Source organism: Lynx rufus, unplaced genomic scaffold (assembly GCF_022079265.1).
Source record: "Lynx rufus isolate CCGP_SWC_20201006 ecotype Redwood Valley unplaced genomic scaffold, mLynRuf1.p SCAF_8, whole genome shotgun sequence".
In the NCBI taxonomy this organism is placed as follows: Eukaryota; Metazoa; Chordata; class Mammalia; order Carnivora; family Felidae; genus Lynx; species Lynx rufus.
The window spans coordinates 105,057,763-105,077,362 of NW_025814896.1; the positions used below are offsets into that span (position 1 = coordinate 105,057,763).

General features: G+C 41.7%; 1 protein-coding gene across 2 annotated transcripts in view; it reads right to left on the bottom strand.

The window, feature by feature from the left end:
- Positions 1-2,966: 2,966 nt before the first annotated feature.
- The window catches only part of MRPS5 (mitochondrial ribosomal protein S5), a 29,150-nt gene continuing 12,516 nt past the window's right edge, over positions 2,967-19,600 (bottom strand). Inside the window, exons 5-12 of one of the 2 annotated variants that reach the window (XM_047069389.1) lie at positions 19,365-19,598; positions 16,363-16,397; positions 14,667-14,757; positions 12,840-12,886; positions 11,833-11,890; positions 11,486-11,548; positions 6,400-6,536; positions 2,967-3,339 (exon numbers count right to left, since the gene is read on the bottom strand). In XM_047069389.1, the coding sequence (XP_046925345.1) occupies positions 3,115-3,339; positions 6,400-6,536; positions 11,486-11,548; positions 11,833-11,890; positions 12,840-12,886; positions 14,667-14,757; positions 16,363-16,397; positions 19,365-19,598 (890 nt within the window). In that variant the 3' untranslated portion in view covers positions 2,967-3,114. Of the gene's footprint in view, positions 3,340-6,399; positions 6,537-11,485; positions 11,549-11,832; positions 11,891-12,839; positions 12,887-14,666; positions 14,758-16,362; positions 16,398-19,364; positions 19,599-19,600 lie in introns of those variants that run through there. The other variant, XM_047069390.1, reaches the window with a different exon arrangement.

The following is a 19,600-nucleotide window of genomic DNA, read 5'->3' on the forward strand; positions in this document are numbered from 1 at the left end:
CTCCCATGCTTGTGCTTTTTGTCTCTCTCTGCTTCTCAATAATAAATAAATATTTTAAAAAGTTTGGTTTTTTTAAAGTGTCTTTTATTCTAATGAGGTGACTCTTGGTGGGCTCCTGCATGGGGCCTGGCCACCAAAAAGACCAAGTCACGATTAGAAGCTTGGGATTTTCAGTCCCACCTTTCATTCTCCAAAGAGGGGAGAGGGGCTGGAAATGGAGTTCATGATCCATCATCCCTATGTGATAGAGATGCCATCAAAGTCCCAAAAGTACAGGTTTCTGGGAGCTTCTGGGTTGGTGAACACATGGAGGTGCTAAGAATGACACGCCCCTTCCCACGTTTCGTGCCCAGGCATTTCTTCCATCTGCACATTATCTGGATCTTTTATCATATGCTTTTTTTTTTTTTTTTAATTTACACCCATGTTAGTTAGCGTATAGTGCAATGATTTCAGGAGTAGAATCCAGTGATTCATCCCCTACATATAACACCCAGAGCTCATCCCATCGTCCTCCCTAATGCCCATTTAGCCCATCCCCCCTCCCACCACCCCTCCAGCAATCCTCAGTTTGTTCCCTATATTTAAAGGTCTCTTATGTTTTGTTCCCGTCCCTATTTTTCTATTATTTTTGCTTCCCTTCCCTTATGTTCATCTGTTTTGCACCTTAAATTCCATGAGTGAAGTCGTATGATAATTGTCAGTCTCTAACTTCGTTTAGCATAATACACTCTAGTTCCATCCGTGTTGTTGCCTGGCAAGATTTCATTTTTTAAAAAAATTTTTAATGTTTATTTATTTTTGAAAGAATGAGAGAGAGAGAGAGAGAGAGAGACAGAGCGTGAGCATGGGAGGGGCAGAGAGAGAGGGAGACACAGAATCCGAAGCAGGCTCCTGGCTCTGAGCCGTCAGCACAGAGCCCGATGTGGGGCTCAAACTCACAAACTGTGAGATCATGACCTGAGCTGAAGTCGGACGCTTAACCGACTCAGCCACCCAGGTGCCCCAAGATTTCATTCTTTTTGAAGGCCAAGTAATCCTCCATTGTATATATATACCACATCTTCTTTGTCCATTCATCCATCGATAGACATTTGGGCTCTTTCCATACTTTGGCTATTGTCGATAGCGCTGCTATAAACATTTGGGGTGCACGTGCCCCTTCGAAACAGCACACCTGTATCCTTTAGATAAATACCTAGTAGTGCAATTGCTGGGTCGTAGGGTAGTTCTATTTTTAACTTTTTGTGGAACCTCCACACCGTTTTCCAGAGTGGCTGCACCAGTTATCATATCCTTTTACAATAAACTGGTAAACAGTAAGGAAACTTTTCCTGAGTTCTGTGAGCTGCTAGAGCAAATTAATCACTCAGGGACAGTGTCGTAGGAACTTGATTTATAGCTGATCACTCAGAAACACAGGTGACAACCCGCCTTGCAACTGGCATCTAAAGTAGGGTGAGGGCAGCCTTGTGGGCCTGAGCCCCTAACCTGTGAGCTCTGACCCCATGCTTCAGGTAAAGCGTATCAGGACTGTGTTAAATTGCAGGACACCTGAATTGCCTGGGGAAGGAAAACCCCACGTCTGGCGTCAGAAGTGTTGTGACTATGGCAGTAAAGGGGATTCACAGGAGAACTGGGTGTTGCCCTCCTCAGAGTGGTAACAGAAAGACTCTTGGAATTTCAGGAAAGAAGAAAAAAAACAATCAAGGAGCGCCTGGGTGTGGCTCAATTGTTTAAGCGCCCAACTCTGGATTGCAGAGCAGGTCATGATCCCAGGGTCCTGGGGTAGAGTCCACCCCACCCAGGCTCCGTGCTGAGTGTTGAGCATGGAACCTGCTTGAGATTCTTTCCCTCCCTCCCTCTCTCTCTCTCTCCCCCCACTTCCCCTGTTCATGCTTTCTCTGTGTCTAAAATAAAAAATAAAAAATAAAAAAAGAAGAAACAACTGAAAGAATAAAAATTTGGGGTCTCCTGGCTGGCTCAAGTCAATAGAGCATGTAACTCTTGATCTTGGGTTCATGAGCCGGAGCCCCACGTTGGGGACAGAGTTTACTTTAAACAAATAATAAAATTTTAAAACATGGGTATACAATAGGCTTTTTTTTTTCTTCTTGAGTTTTCCATATTACGTTTGATGGTTAAAGCAGAAAATAGAATACTATGGTTCTAAACGTAGGTGGAGTAAATTTAAACACAATTACAGAAACAGGGGAAGGGAAGGGATTGAAAGGGAAGGGAAGGGATTTAAAGTTTCTACACTTGCAAGTGATTAAACGTCAACACCAGCAGACTGGTGAGGAGTGGCATTCGCACAGCGTAACACCGATACAGTGACTACTAAAACAGCCATACAAAAAGGTTTAAAAAGAGGATTTCTAGAGTCAAAAAGAACAGGGTTTGTCCATGTTCCTCTACTTTCTAGCTGTGTGACTCTAGTCAAGTACTTAACTGCTCTGTAAAATGAAGTTAATAACACTCATTTTGGACAAATCAAAGTTAATATATATTAGCTTTAATTATTATAGCAATTATTATTTGGCATATTATTTTTGCTTAGGTCAGGCTATAAGCCCTGTCTTCCTAGTCCATTTGCTTTTGCTAGTTTATTTTATTTTTTTATTTATTTATTTATTTATTTATTTTATTTATTTATTTTTAACATTTTTATTTACTTTTGAGACAGGGAGAGACAGAGCATGAACAGGGGAGGGGCAGAGAGAGAGGGAGACACAGAATCTGAAACAGGATCCAGGCTCTGAGTGGTCAGCACAGAGCCCGACACGGGGCTCGAACTCACGGACCGCGAGATCATGACCTGAGCCAAAGTGGGAAACTTAACCAACTGAGCCACCGAGGTACCCCTGCTTTTGCTAGTTTAAATGAATATTTAAAGCAGTCTTGAACTAAAATATGTACGCGCGGCTCCTCTCACAGTGACTGGTATATACCACGTGCTCAATAAATTGAAGGTGTAGTTCTTTATTATTTGTAAATAAAGAAGGTTGACCTTTCCTTTAAAAAGAAAGTGACATTCCAAAATGTGAAGGGCTGAGTCTCTTCTCGGTGCCAGGCAGTACCAGACGTGGCAACCGTGCAAGGCCATTGGGAAGCTCACGTAGCACCTCTCTTTAAATTTGACCACACCGAGCGCTTCATTCCCTGCGCCGCCCTCACTTCTTCCCAGTCCAGTCGGATGTCTGGAACGTCATCTTCCGGCTCCGGATCCTTTCTCAAGGCCCCCGTGGGGGAGGCCACCACGATGGGTAGAGGGCCACATTCCTCCCGGAATTCCACAACATGGAGACTCTTCTTATCAGCCAGTTGTTGGTGGGTTTCCTGGGCAAGACCAAATGGAGAACGCCAGGTTAGGTCCATGAGATACATCTGTAACTTAAAGATCGGGAACTTCCCACGTACCACTTGGGGGACTTACCATTTCAAAGTCGATTCCGGGTAATGTGTTTTCTGGCTACACCACAGTGATTTGGGGTGCATGGCATCATCTCCCCACTCCCAACTGGACTGGAGGAAGGGCGTTGGCCTCTGGTCTCTTGCCTTCCAAACCCTCCCAATTATGTGTCATGCTGTGCCCAAAACTGAACTTGAATCTTATCAAGCCCCTAGCTCTAGCTAACGTTTTACAGGACGTGCAGGGTGAGACCTGCACTGAGGACCACAGGTATTTAGTCAGCACCAGACTGGGAAGCTACAAGATAAACAACCCAGTTTCCTAAAAAATATAATATAATATAATATAATATAATATAATATAATATAATATAAATAAAAACAAATACACACACACACACACACAAGGAAAAAAAGAAGAGGGAAACCTACAGATTAGAAGTGATTTAAAAGACATGGCAAGAACTTACAATCTACAGACCTTTTCTGGAAAACAAATTATGTAACAAACTTCTTTTTAATATAACAAATGGATATATTTCTATGAACACTACCTAGGTAACTCAAGATACTGTGGTACTGTTACTTTTTAGGTATAATAGTACCAACGGGTACTTTTTAATCCTTATCTTTTAGAAATACATACTGAAATATTTACAAATGACACAAAGTGATGTCTGAGGCCTGGTTCAAAATGACTGGGCTGCACGGGGGTGGTACTAAGACACAAAGATTGGCCATGAGCTGTTCACTGCTGACATTGGGTAAGAGGGCCAAGGGGACTCATCATGGACAGTAGCCACAGAAGTCTGGAAAAAGGAAATACAGTTAGTTTATTGGTAGTACATTAAAATACCTGATATGCCAATCTCCTGTTTCCAGACTTTATGGCCATCTTGTACTATTCTCTCTAATCCTACAGAAGTTTGAAATTAGAAAAAAGATGAGCTGCTTCATAAAAACAAAATAATTTAAATTGGTAGATCTTATAATCAATGGCATGTTGCTTAAATTGGTGACATTCTTTTTCTTTTTGAATAGCACACTAAATAATGCAACATTTTACAGCTGACAGCATCTTAGAAGAGATGATACCTGGTAATCATATCAGAAAATCCAAAGTACTAACTTAAAACAAAAATATTATATAAAAGAACAAGTCTACTTGATCATAAATATGACCTATCTAAAACCAATACCGTAGCTACATCAAAAAATTAAACGTCTAACAGTTTGAATTTGAAAGTGCTTTTTATTTTTTAATTTTTTTTAATGTTTATTCATTTTTGAGAGAGAGAGAGAGAGAGACAGACAGAACTCGAGCAGGAGAGGGGCAGAGAGAGAAGCAGACAGAGGATCTGAAGCAGGCTCCAGGCTCTGAGCTGTCAGCACAGAGCTGGAGGCGGGGCTCAAACACACAAAACGCAAGATCATGACCTGAGCTGAAGTCAGATACTTAACCGACTGAGCCACCCAGACCCTCCTAGAAGTGTTTTTGAAGCATATTTTAGACAGTAACAACACACACACACAGACACACACACACACACACACACACACACACACACACACCTGTTCAAAAAGGATCTCTTCACCTAAAATTTTTCTTTTTTTTTTCATTTTATTTATTTCAAAGAGAGAGTGAGAGTGGGGAAAGAGGGGCAGAAGGAAGGAGGGAGAGGGAGAAGGAAAGGGGGAGGGGAAGGAGAGAGGGGAGGGAGGAAGGGAGGGAGGGAGAGAGGGAGAGAGAGAGAGAGAGAGAGACAGGAGAGAGAATCCCAAGCAGGCTCCATGCTCAGTGCAGAGCACAGGGCTTGATCCCACACCGTGGGATCATGACCTAAGCTGAAGTCAAGAGTTGGATGCTCAACTGACTGAACCACCCAGGCACCTCTAAAGCTTTTTCTTCTAATTAACTTTCCTATTTTAAACAGAGCATGTATAATTAGTCCAGGGACCACTTTATTTAAACCTAGCCATCAGACTTTCTTTTTTTTTTTTAATGTTCATTTATTTTTGAGAGAGAGACATACAGCGAACAGGGGAGGGGCAGAGAGAGAGGAAGACAAGAGAATCCGAACAGGTTCCAGGCTCTGAGCTGTCAGCACAGAGCCTGACATGGGGCTCAAATTCACGAGCCATGAGATCATGAATTGAGCCGACGTCAGACGCTTAACCGACTGAGCCACCTAGGCACCCCTGGCCATCACACTTTTAAGTGTCAGGAAGCCTGTCAAAGTCCTTAATAGCTCAGCAAGTGGAGTCTCTTGAACCTGGCTGTCTTTTCTGCTCATCCAGCTCCGCTAAGGTCTACCCTTAGCTAAGGACCCTTCCCCTCCGCTAAGGTCCATCCCTTCAAGAACACGCAATCCCTCGGAGCAGGTAAGAGGGCAACCTAGGAGGAGGGGCCTCTTCACTGGGGAGTAGAGTGATTGCAAGCCTAGCCCAGGCTGAGTGGGCAGGCTGGGTAGCGGCCCAGGGCTTTCAGCTCTGCAGAGAAAGAACTTGGCATATTAACATTCATGGTTCCTACTAACGCAGGTGTCTGTCTAAACAACCTACGCAGGTAACTTGAAAACCGCCTGTGCTTCTACTGAAGACAGCACTCTAGAGTGGAGAGGTACCCTAGAGGCTTCACTCTAGTCCCAATTGAAAGAACTAAATTAGGAAACAGCCTTCCTCTTTTTACTTTACATGTCTATATTGTTAGAGCTATAGAACAAGCATAAATTCTTTTCGTAAAAAAACACAGATTATAATTATTGGCTTTGAAAAATACTAAATTTTGAAACTTCAAAATACCCCTGAAGTATTTTTTAAGGGTAATTTTCATGAACTAATTCTCCAGTTGGATTAACTTTAAACTGATGCAGCCATAGGCAACAAAGAATGCCCAAGTCCCCTGGTGGCCCCAGGCCATCATGGCCTAAATGCACACAATTGAAATACAAACTAGAACTTCTGTTTCAGAGCCTAGGGAAAGGTTACCTGGTGGGAGAGCCCACGGAAGAGGCCTCGTGTGAGGTTGAGCATGTTGACGGACCCAGAGACCTTGGCATACATGTCTTTAATGCCAATGAGCCGGCAGATGGTGATGATGGCCCGATGGCAGCGGAGGCCGTAGCCTAGAAAAGGAAAAACGCAGTCACCCTGCTGGCCTTCACACAGCTTTGGGCTCTGGGCTTAGGAGGCCCTGATTCATATTATGGCTTCATCGCTTCCCTGGACAGCTTCCTTAATTTCCATAACGACACTGATTTAAATGAGATGTTATAAAGACTAAAAAAACAATATATATAAATTTCTTAAACATGTGAGCAAAAAAACAGGAATATTATAAAGATTAACAGAAATGTGTGAAAGTTCTAGGCCCCCCACGCCCATGTTGGCTAAGGACAGAAGGACATGTCTATTCTCCCCCTCCTCAATTGCTCATTTGCACTGAGCAGAGATACCTATTTCCTCTTCCAGGAAGAACTCCTCTCTTGGCTTTGGTAACGCACCCTTTCCCCTGCTCCCCACAAAACATAGCATCTTAACTGCTGCTTTCAGGCACTTAGTGGAATGTGTTTATCTGATGCTTCCCCTCACTAGAATGTGGGCTCTGTGAAGGCTAGGATATTGTTTGTTTCTACTGTATCCCCAGACCCTAAATCAATAGCCAGCAAATGCAGGCAGCAGTGAGAGAAAGACACCCCAAATTTAGACTCATTTTGATTAGCCAGACATGAAACTTAGCACATGCCTCCCTGCTTTAAGGCAGAGGATCTACTCTAGATATTACATGTTACTGTCTTTCTAATTTCCAATTTTTTTTAATGTTTATTTTTGAGAGAGAGAGAGACAGACAGAGCATGAGCAGGAGAGGGGTAGATAGAGAGGGACACAGAATCTGAAGCAGGCTCCAGGCTGAGCTGTCAGCACAGAGCCCTTTGCGGGGCTTGAACTCATGAACCACGAGATCATGACCTGAGCTGAAGTCGAATGCTCAACCGACTGAGCCACCCAGGCGCCCCTCTAATTTCCAATTTTCAATGGTAATTCAACATATGTGTGTAAAAACTACATTCGGATACAAGCAACTAACGTTCCATCCCTTCTACTTGAAAGAGCCAATTAAAGTGGACCCCATAGCTATGGCAGATCACATAAGAACCGGGGACCTCAGAGGGTAGCTAAGACAGGCAACAACGGGGTGGTCTGTTCTTCCGTGCGCGGAGTTATACACATAGAACATGCGTCCACATGTGAACAAATGTATGCACGCGTAGATGTGTATAGATGCACACACACCTGCAGACTGGTGCCCATGCAAGGCAGATCCTTGGAAGGGCCTAGAAGGCAGACTCTAACCTGCTACCGCTCACTGAATGATCCTAGGCCAGAACCTCCCTTGCCCTCCACACCTATGTGGCAGAGCTGATGGCGAGCTCCCAAGGGAAGGTGTGAATACCGCACAGCACCTGGACCATACACGGCCCTCCCCAAATGGTAGCCAGTTGTGTACATATACAAATACCCATATAATAGTGGTCATAGTCCCATGGGAATTATTTGGATGTACTTTGACTGTGAAGTCTTTCAGGTACACACTGTGTCAAAAACTCCTTGTTTAATGAAAGTGTGTGTGTGTGTGTGTGTGTGTGTGTGTGTTAAGATAGGAAATGCTTACCAGCAGAAGACAGGAAATAATAAAGATTGGAGCAGAAATTAATGCTATCGAAACCAAAAAAACAGCAGAAATCAATGAAACCAGAAGCTGGTCCTTTGGAAGAATTAACAAAATTGATAAACCACTAGACAGTTGGATCAAAAAGGAAAGGACCCAAATAAATAAAATCAAGAATGAAAGAGGAGAGATCACAACCAACACAGAAGAAATAAAAATAATAAGAGAATATTATGAGCAATTATATACCAATAAAATGGGCATCTGGAAGAAATGGACAAACTCCTAGAAACATATACACTACCAAAGCTGAAACAGGAAGAAATAGAAAATTTGAACAGACCCATAACCAGTAAAAAAATCTAATTAGTAATCAAAAATCTCCCAAATACAAGAGTCCAGGGCCAGATGGCTTTCCAGGGGAATTCTACCAAACATTTAAGGAAGAGTTAACACTTATTCTCTTGAAGCTGTTCAAAGAAATAAAAATGGAAGGAAAACTTCCAGACTCTTTCTATGAGGCCAGCACTACCTTGATTCCAAAACCAGACAGAAACCCCGCTAAAAAGGAGAACTATAGACCAATTTCCCTGATGAACACGGATGCAAGATAGGAAATGTTTAGCAGTGCTGTGTGAGGAATCAGACACCATGCTGCAGCCAAGGAAGAAGTGTCCCATGACTAAATAAGTTTGAAAACGCTACATTCTCTATCCCCCTCTGGGGGATTCACATTGCACAGTAGTGCATTAAAGACTGTAACAATCAGGGGCGCCTGGGTGGCTCAGTCGGTTAAGTGGCCGACTTCGGCTCGGGTCACGATCTCGTGGTCCATGAGTTCGAGCCCCGCGTCAGGCTCTGTGCTGACAGCTCAGAGCCTGGAGCCTGTTTCAGATTCTGTGTCTCCCTCTCCCTCTGACCCTCCCCCGTTCATGCTCTGTCTCTGTCTCAAAAATAAACGTTAAAAAAAAAAAAAATTTAAAAAAAAAGACTGTGACAATCACAAAGATGTACAAACATTTTTTTTTTTTTACTTTCCTTTATCGTTTTCCCACATGACACTCTTTCTGGAGTTCACACTTATTAGTATCTGCTCATAGAAATAGTGATGCACAGGAACATAGTTTAGGAAATGCTGTCTATAATGTATATTTATGTTTTATAAATTTGTATTTATATTTAATTTTTATATTAATTATAATATATAATATATTTATAAAATATTTTATAAATATAAAATAATTTATGAAAATTTATAATTTATAAAAAATATATAATTTATAAAAAATTACAAAATAATTATAATTAATTATAAATATAATTAAATTATATTTAATTTATATTTAATTTGTATTTTAAAATTATGTACATAAATATACATAAATGTATATTTATGCTGTCTAAATGTATATTTAACCTCAATGCACAGGGAATCTGTTCAACTAGACAGAAACCTGAAAGATACAGCTTGAGGGGACAGGGAAGATAAAAAAGGTAACTTCGGCAATTAATGAAAACTGTAGCTATCTTTCAAAAATCATTTGGATATAAATGTATCTAAACCAACGCTGTTCAACAGAAATAGGACATAAGCCATATATGCAAGCCATACATGGAATTTCAAATTTTCTCACTGATACATTTCAAACAAAAAGGTAAAATTATTTTTAGTAATATATTGTATTAACCTAATATATCCAAAACACTATCATTTCAACATGTAATCAATACAATAATTTTGAGATATTTTACGTTCTTTTTTTTTTCATACTAAGCCTTTGTACTTCACAGATCTCAGTAGCCACATTTCAAGTGCTCAATAGCCACTCAGGGTAGCAGCTATCATAGGAATAGTGCAAGTATAAGCTTGACGTCTAAGTGTTCAATTTAATACTTTTTCTAATAATAAATAAAGGTTTTTATTAGGCATATGAATGACTGTGATTTTAAAGCAGAAGGTAAGTTCACTTAAAAATAGGCAGGTTCTGTTGGTGCACAATTAGTACTGAATTTGATGTTTTTTCCTCCTGATTGATTTCCACGTCCTAGCTTTGACAAGAAAAATTTAGGTGTCTTATTCTTTTTCTGATCCAAACTTTTTTTTTTAATTTTTTTTTTTTAATGTTTATTTACTTCTGAGACAGAGAGAGACAGAGCATGAGTGGGGAAGGGGCAGAGAGAGAGGGAGACACAGAATCCGATGCAGGCTCCAGGCTCTGAGCTGTCAGCACAGAGCCCGAGGCGGGGCTCGAACTCACAAACCGTGAGATCACGACCTGAGCTGAAGTCGGTCACTCAACCGACCGAGCCACCCAGGCGCCCCTGATCCAAACCTTTAAAGATATGCCTAGAGGGGCACGCACCTGGGTGGCTCAGTCGGTTAAGCATCTGACTCTTGATCTCAACTCAGGTCATGATCTCACAGTCTCTGAGTTCAAGCCCCGAATCAAGGTCTGGGCTGATGGCGCAAAGCCTGCTTGGGATTCTGTCTCTCCCTCTCTCTGCCCCTCTCCTACTTGTTCTCTCTCTCTCTCAAAATAAATAAATAAATAAACTGTAAAAATAATAAATAAATAAAGATAGAGGTGCCTGGGTGGCTCAGTCAGGTAAGTGTCCGACTTTGGCTCAGGTCACGATCTCATGGTTCGTGAGTTCAAGCCCCGCATCAGGCTCTGTGCTCACAGCTCAGAGCCTGAAGCCTGCTTCGGATTCTGTCTCCCTCTCTTTCTCTGCCCCTCCCCTGCTCATGCTCTCTCTCTCCCTCAAAAATAAATAAATGTTAAAAAAATTTTTTTAATAAAAGAAAACAAAAAAAAGATACACCAAGAGTATCATTTTTACTGTAGAACCAACCATAGCTAAACAAAATCGAAGTGCTCAAGAATTCTATACCCAAAGTCCACTGGGCATGACTGCCACAGCTCTGTGACCCTGAACTCTGCCTCCTTGCTTGCAACAGGAAGAAAGTCTACCTCTGCTTCCAGAGCTTAGCATAGCACCCAGCTCACAGATGATGTTCAATCAATATTTGACGATGTGAATAAATGACTGGAACTGAAGAAGCTGTAAGTAGGCCATCTAACAGCATCGATGAATTCTCAAGGAGAAATGAATGCTCGCACTTATCCAAACCCAATGATTCATTCCGTTACTATTTCCTATTCAGAGTATGCTCTTCCCACCTAGAATTACCCCTGGTACACGCCTGTGTTCACAGGAGCCTGAGTGCGCTGACTACATTTTATTTCCCTGGGAGCCTCGGCCTTCTTAAATCAAACTCAGGCCTTTCCATTTTGGTATTTTCAAAATGAGTTCAATACAACTGATCAAAAATACAGGACAGGATGGAATTGTGATAATTACTCTGCTTTATCTTTAACAAATTATAAGAGTGTTTTCGGTTACCTCTGGGTTTTTTCTTCATCTTGATATGCGTCCTTTTAAATGTTAAAGAAATATCGTGGAATACTGGAGGATAAAAACATAAGCATAAGGATTAGGTGTGTAGCTTTAATGCCCTTGCAAATGCCACCACAGAACTAATGCTACCAAAGCAGCCAGCACACATTGGCCAAGGATGAGTGACAAGATTCTGATTTCACTCATCACTAGGGAAGAAAATTTGTTTATGCATTTTATATAATTATTTGTTCCAGAACATGGTAACAAGCAGAGAAACGCGAAGATGGCCTTAGAGATATATTGTCACATATAATGAAACAAGTGTAATCCTACAAATGATTAACACTCACTTGTATGGTCTTCGTACCGTTCTACATAGTGTAAATATTGTACTGCTCTGTTCTTTGCCTGAAAGAAAGAAGGAAAACACTATTCTCAAATCTACTATTGGAATTTACATTTTCTTGGAGATGTTAAAAAATAGCTTGCAGAAAATATTTTATTACTGAAAATTTCCAACTTAAACATTTCATTATATACTTATAAAAAGACTTAATTTAAAAAACTTATGGGGCGCCTGGGTGGCTCAGTCGGTTAAGCGTCCGACTTCAGCTCAGGTCACGATCTCGCGGTCCGTGAGTTCGAGCCCCGCGTCGGGCTCTGGGCTGATGGCTCGGAGCCTGGAGCCTGCTTCTGATTCTGTGTCTCCCTCTCTCTCTGACCCTCCCCCGTTCATGCTCTGTCTCTCTCTGTCTCAAAAATAAATAAATTAAAAAAAAAAATAAACATCTAAAAAATAAAAAAAATTAAAAAAAAAAAACTTATGGGGCACCTGGGTGGTTCAGTCGGTTAAGCAGCCGACTCGGCTCAGGTCATGATCTCACGGTCCGTGGGTTCGAGCCCCGCGTCAGGCTCTGCTGACAGCTCAGGGCCTGGAGCCTGTTTTGGATTCTGTGTCTCCCTCTCTCTGACCCTCCCCCGTTCATGCTCTGTCTCTCTCTGTCTCAAAAATAAATAAACGTTAAAAAAATTGAAAAACGAAACAAAACAAAAAAAACTTATAACCACAGTATCACTATCGTATCTAAAAAACATTAACAATAATTCCTTAGTATCTTCGAACATTCTGTCAGAGTTCAAGCCTTCCCAGCTGTCTCATACTTTTGGGAAGCAATCACAAGTCTGCTAAAAATGACGCAAAAGAAAACAGGTACTGCTTAGGCTATGTATGAGTTAAGTAACTGTTGACAGTAAGCCTCCGGGGAGGGTTCTTATTTTTATTATTTTGTGTGTGTGTGGTTCTAATGGTACCTAGCACACCGAACTTTTAGTATCAACAAAAGAAAAATGTACATACTTTTCTGAAAGCATCTGCTCGTTCAGTGGCTTTCCCAATGGCAAAACCTTAAAAAAGAAAAATGACAAATAAAAAAAGGGGCATAAATTTGGCACATACTGTATTTCACTACATTTTAAGTTTCAGTTCCTACAATATTTCGTAGCATTTCATTTGTCTTCTGCCCACAGAAAACCTGCTATCCAAAACAAACCATAAAACATGAGGCTACTGAGATGTGCCTATCTGTTTTGGGGCATTTTGGAAAGATTACATTTGAAAGTATCTATGAAATCCAAGGTTAGGTGTGTAACATTACCTTTTGTAAGTCTCTAGATAAAACGAAATATACTTAAATGAAAACTAATCATGCTCTAAACTAATAAGATAAATGGTTTTGAACATTTTAAAAAATAGATTAAAATAACCAGAAAGGTTGGGGAAAAATATACACTGCTATAGAGAAAAACCATGACTTCGCTGGAACTTACAAATGCAATTCAAATTTCAATTAACCGGGAAATAAAATCAACAATTCTTAAGTTTGTGAATGCTTAACCCTATAAAATGAAATTTATCACAAATTAATGGAAATGCTGCCATTATTTGCTATCACATTAATTCTTTATTTTGAAGAATGTATTTTATTTTTAAATTATATATAAGAAAGTAATATAAAGCAGGGCGCCTGGGTTTCTCAGTCAGTTGAGCGTCTGACTCTTGATTTCAGCTCAGATCATGATCTCCCAGTTTGTGAGTCCAAGCCTCGTGTGGGGCTCTACGCTGACAGCACAGAGCCTGCTTGGGGATTCTCTCCCTCTCTCTCTCTGCTCCTTTCCGTCTTGCGCACTCTCTCTCTCTCAAAATAAATCAACTTAAAGACAAAAAGTGTCAGTAGGCAGTTTTCCAATTTTCTCTCCTGTACACGTTCGTGTATACATTTCAAAACCAGATGTTCACTGGGGAAATTTTACAGAGAAGTATAAAGAAGAAAGTTTAAATGACTGGCAAACCTACAGATTAAACATTATTAACCATTTCAGTGTATATCCTTCCAGTCTTTGCATATAAACATACTTTATATTAAAAAAAAACAAAACAAAAATTGGGATTGTACTATACAGTCTTATATGAAGTTTTTTTGTTTATTTTTAATTAGCATTATTTCATAAATAATTTTCTAATATATTCTTTAATGGCTACAGCATATTACAATGTGTGGCTATACTTTTTTTTTTTTTAGAGAAAGAGTGCTCACATGCACACAGGAGAGGGGTGGCAGAGGGAGAGGGAGAAGAAGGGAGGGAGGGAGGGAGAGGGAAAGGGGGAGAGAGAGAGAGAAAGACAAAGAGAGAAAGACAGAGAGAGAGAGAGAGAGAGAGAGAGAGAGAGAGAATTTTAAGCAGGTTCTATGCCCAGCACAGGGCCTATGGGGCTCAATCTCAGGACTGTGAGGTCATGACCTGAACTGAAATCAAGAGTCAGACACTTAAACTGAGTTACCCAGGCGCCCTGGATATACTCCTTTCATAACTACGCCCTTACTATTGAACATTTAGTGGCTTTCCCTCCCTAATTTTTCATTATACATAAGACAACAGTATCTTAAGCCTTTTAAAATATCCATTGTTCTCATAGAAAAAGGCAGATAGAGGAACTTCTGTTCCTTTTCCCTCCAAGGAATTTTATGTGTTTACCACAAGGTATATGAGCCCAAACCACTTAAAAGGCTTAATCTGTACAAAGGGGCTGGGCACCGGCAAGAACCCGCAGACTCCAGGGCTGAGCCCAGGCCACACCTGTCCTCTGCCCCCACCTCCAGCACCATACACATCACACCCCGGTCACCTGCGGCTCCTCTGCCATTCCCCACAGCGACCAGGACACGGACTGATCTCTTTCTTCCCTCTTTTGCTGTCATGTTGAAAACATTTCTTACCTAAAAGACAAAATGTTTCATATATATTACACCTTAAGGAAATTCTGAAGTAGGGAACTGGACTGAGCCCCTTACACTCACACAGCGCCACCTGAGTAGCTACAACATCCTCTAAGTCATGAGTAGCAACAGCAAACTCTCCAAAGGAAACCTCTCTCTGCAGTTTCTCTAGTGGTAAAATCGAACTTTCCCTTCCTATTTCCTAAGGTTGTTAGAAGGCTGAACGGAGATAACTTTTGAACGGATTAGAAACCATACAACTCGGGGCACCTGGGTGGCTCAGTTGGTTGGGCGGCCGACTACAGCTCAGGTTGTGATCTCGCGGTCTGTGAGTTCGAGCCCCACATCGGGCTCTGTCCTGAGAGCTCAGAGCCTGGAGCCTGCTTCAGATTCTGTGTCTCCTTCTCCCTCTGCCCCTTCCCTGCTTGCTCTCTGTCTCTCTCTCTCTCTCTCTCAAAAATAATAAACAATAAAAAAATTAAAAAAAAAAGAGAAACCATACAACTCAATATACACTATTTTAGTGAATTTCACAAAGGAAGAAAGTTGCTGACCAAACTTTGAAAGAATTTGTAACGGACTTATTATAAGACATATTCCCGGTGATCAGAGATGTTAAAACAAAGAAGATGTGTATCTTAGAAATGAAAATGCAGTCTACAGAAAGAATGAGCACAGGACTGAATCTCTATGCTAAGGTTTAGGCTCACAGGCTCACCGGATAATACAAAATTTAGAAATACCTGCTTACTAGAAACTACAGGAAAATCTGTGTTTTGTTTGTTTGTTTTGTTTTGGCATATTTAAAAGGCCAGGATCTATGAAACTGTTACCTTAAACTGCTTACATGGCAGGTCCCTTCCCAAAAGTAAGGTTAAAGGAAAAGGTCGAGTCCACACCCGTGGACAATCTTACAGGTAATCATCCACATATAAGAATTCTTCAAAGGGATTAACTTCCAAAAGATATAAACTGGGCCCCAAAGACATAAAATGCTTGTAAACATAAAGTACCGATATTGATGAAATAATATACATATTCAATCACAAAGTCAATAAATGGTTATTCCAAATGATAGTTAACACCGGCCAAGTATGCAGCACTAGCTCAAAGGGAAGTGGACTATTTTGGTGATTTTCAACCACCCTGGAAAGAGTGACTGAAATTTCCCTGACACAGGCTTCGGTTTCAACGGCCTGCAAACAGCCCAAAAGATTATTTCCCCGTCAAGAGCTGGGCATTCACAGCAACTCAAAGCTTTCTTACCCTGCCCCATGAACTGAGTGCCAGGACAGATTGCTAATGCTGGCTTTAGAAGGGAGGGTTTCAATAGTAATCTCCAAATTCTGTTCTTGACCATACCCCTGAAGTTGCCTTGTCATGAGACCGCAACTGGTAGCCCCCAAAAGAGGGCAGCAGTCAGGACAGCCAGGATCAAGTAACTGAAATTAAAGTTTCGTTATTCCCTTATCCGAACCAGCTCCGTGTCTCAGAAAAAAATCACGCACCAAAGGCTGTTCCTCATGGTTCCACTCGCACTATTCCCGCTCTACCCACACCAACTTCTCTAAAGGCTCAACTGGGTATGTGATGCAGCACGCCTACCTCCAGTATTCTGGTATCAAAATCATCATATGTTTCTGTGGAGAGAAAAGAAGAAGGCATGTAGATAAACGGATCTCTACAATTAGTGCACAAAAGCATTTCTCAAACCAGGCACCATCACTGATTTTTAAGTGAGAAGGAATCTCAGATCTTTTGGTGTCACTCCCAAGGCCACACCCTAGTCCTCCATGATCACCAGACTGCTCCACCACTAAATTCGTAAAACTCGGCCATCTCCCTGACTGCATCCTCCTACCCCTGCAGCTCTCTCACTCAGCAACTCACAAGGTGGTGGTTCTTGGAGCTCCCCGGCACCACCAGACTCCTGACCCCTTCTTTATTTTCCCTCAGACCCCCTGTCTTCACAGCCTCTGCCACTCAGCCAAGACACCATAAGCCATCATTTCCACCAGACGTTGCAAATAGCCTCAACTTCCTCCCCCTCTTCTCTCCCCACCACACCACCTAGGCCAGAATCAAGGCAACTCCCTGGCCACACCTGACCTACGGGGTGCCGCTGCTAGAGAGAAGTCAAAGCAGAGTACACACGTGAGCCACGAAAAAGTCATGGTCTCCAACTCAGTCAAGTCCTCCCTGCTGCCTGTTGGCCTTTTATGTCTCTTTCCACTCACCACAGCAGCCATTTCAAACACTCTGGGTTCTCTGATTTTTATTAACTTTTTCCTATAGAAAATTTCACTCACATAAAAAATAAGATACAACAGCAAAATGAAGTCTTACACACCCATTAGCCAGCTTCGACAATTATCAACTCCTAGCCAATCTTCTTTCCTCTAAGTTCTGTCCAATTCCTACTTCGTTGGGTAATTTTTTTTAATTAATTTATTTATTGTTTAATTTACATCCAAGGTAGTTAGTATATAGTGCAACAATGATTTCAGCAGCAGACTCCTTAAAGCCCCTTACCCATTTAGCCCATCCCCCCTCCCATAACCTCTCCAGCAACCCTCTGTTTGTTCTCTATATTTAAAAGTCCCTTGGGCACCTGGGTGGCTCAGTTGGTTACGCATCTGACTTTGGCTCAGGTCACGATCTCATGGTTCTTGAGTTCGAGCCCCGAGTCGGGCTCTGTGCTGACGGCTCAGAGCCTGGAGCCTGCTTTGGATTCTGTGTCTCCCTCTCTCTCTGCCTCTCCCCTGCTCACGCTCTGTCTCTCTCTCTCACAAATAAACATTAAAAAAAATTTTTTTTTAAGTCTCTTATGTTTTGTCCCACTCCCTATCTTCATTATTATTTTTGCTTCCCTTCCCTATGTTCATCTGTTTAGTATCTTAAATTCCTCATTTGAGTGAAGTCATATGATATTTGTCTTTCTCTAATTTCACTTAGCACAATACCCTTCAGTTCCATCCACATAGTTGCAAATGGTAAGATTTCATTCTTTTTGATTGCCAAGTAATACCCCATTGTATATACATACCACATCTTTATCCATTCATCCATCGATGGACATTTGGGCTCTTTCCATACTTTGGTTATTGTCAACAGCGCTGCTATAAACATTGGGGTGCATGTGCCCCTTCGAAACAGCACACCTGTATCCCTTGGGTAAATACCTAGCAGTGCAATTGCTAGGTTGTAGGGTAGTTCTATTTTTAGTTTTTTGAGGAACCTCCATACTGTTTTCCAGAGTGGCTGCACCAGCTTGCATTGCCACCAACAATGCAAAAGAGATGCTCTCTCTCCGCATCCTCGCCAACATCTGTTGTTGCCTGAGTTGTTAATGTTAGCCATTCTGACAGGTGTGAGGCGGTATCTCATTGTGGTCTTGATTTGTATTTTCCTGATGATGAGTGACGTTCAGCATCTTTTCATGTGTGTTAGCCATCTGGATGTCTTCTTTGGAAGAGAATCTACTCACGTCTTTTGCCCATTTCTTCACTGGATTATTCATTTTTTGGGTGTTGAGTTTGATAAGTTCTTTACAGATTTTGGATACTAACCCTTTATCTGACATGTCATTTGCAAATATCTTCTCCCATTCTGTCGGTTGCCTTTTAGTTTTGCTGCCATTGGGTAATTTTGAAGCCAGTCCTAGATACCTGTCTCTTCATCAAAATATTCTGGTGCCCATGCTCATCAATGCTCATCCTACTTTCAGCAGATGACCCCATCTCCTCCTCACAGACTAACTGAAGCCACCAGACAGCTACCACTCACCCACCACACCCCCAGCAGGCTCACATTTCCACTACCAACAACACAGGCTCCACCTGAACCCACAGTCACGAGTTAATCCATTTATCCACCTTGGGTCTGGGTCCTCATTAGGGTTTTAGTTTACGGGTTTTTTTCTCTCCCTCCCATACCTTCATCCACTCAACTGAAGCATTTTGCTCCGTTCTAAGCATGTTTACCTGAATCTCTCCGTCTCAACTTCTCTCCTCTTTAAGCCAAATTTAACAAAGTAGCCAAACTTGTCTATTTCTTCATCTCCTACTCATTGACAATATTGAATTTTTCACATGAGTTTTACTTCTTTACATATTCGGGATGGGGTGGTGCAGGGAGGACTTCATTTTCTAATTTGGCCTGATAAGTATTAGCAATTTTTATCTCATGTATGCTTTTATGACACTGAATGACAACTATCTGGTTTATCTTCTGTTATCAAAACAGAACTCCCAAGCCACGCTGCTCCACAGGTACCCCATGAGCACCTGTGTTTGAGGAACTGCACCCGACAAGTAGCTCTGTCTAGATCTAAAATAGACCACCACATTCAAGGCTCTGAGAAGCCACACAGTAAGGATTCCAGAAGCCAATGCTTTGCATCCTGTGTGTGGACTACTTTTGCGTATGGGCCTCTAGTGTTTCATAAAATACAACTGAGTAATTAACACGAAGTTATTTCAATAATGCTCAAATCCCTTTTTTTGGAAAAAGGCAATCTAAACAGACAAGTAAAATCCACTTAAGGAATTCTAGAACTACAAGTACTCTCTCCATCACAAAGGTAAGCAACACCAGGACTCAGCTACCTCCATTGGGACCAGGGTCCGGGGGGCCAAGACTGACACCTCCCCACGTGTTTCCACTCCATCCTCGCTCCCGTTTAACCTTCATCTTCCTCTTCCGGTCCCACTCTTCCCTCTGCTGGACCATCTCCGCCTCTATCTTCTCCTGGTCTTCCTTGCTTCTTTGGGCAATGGTCTGTACAGCTCCGTCTCTCATGAGAGGGACATTGAGACCAGGCCATAGGAAGCCATGACGCCCT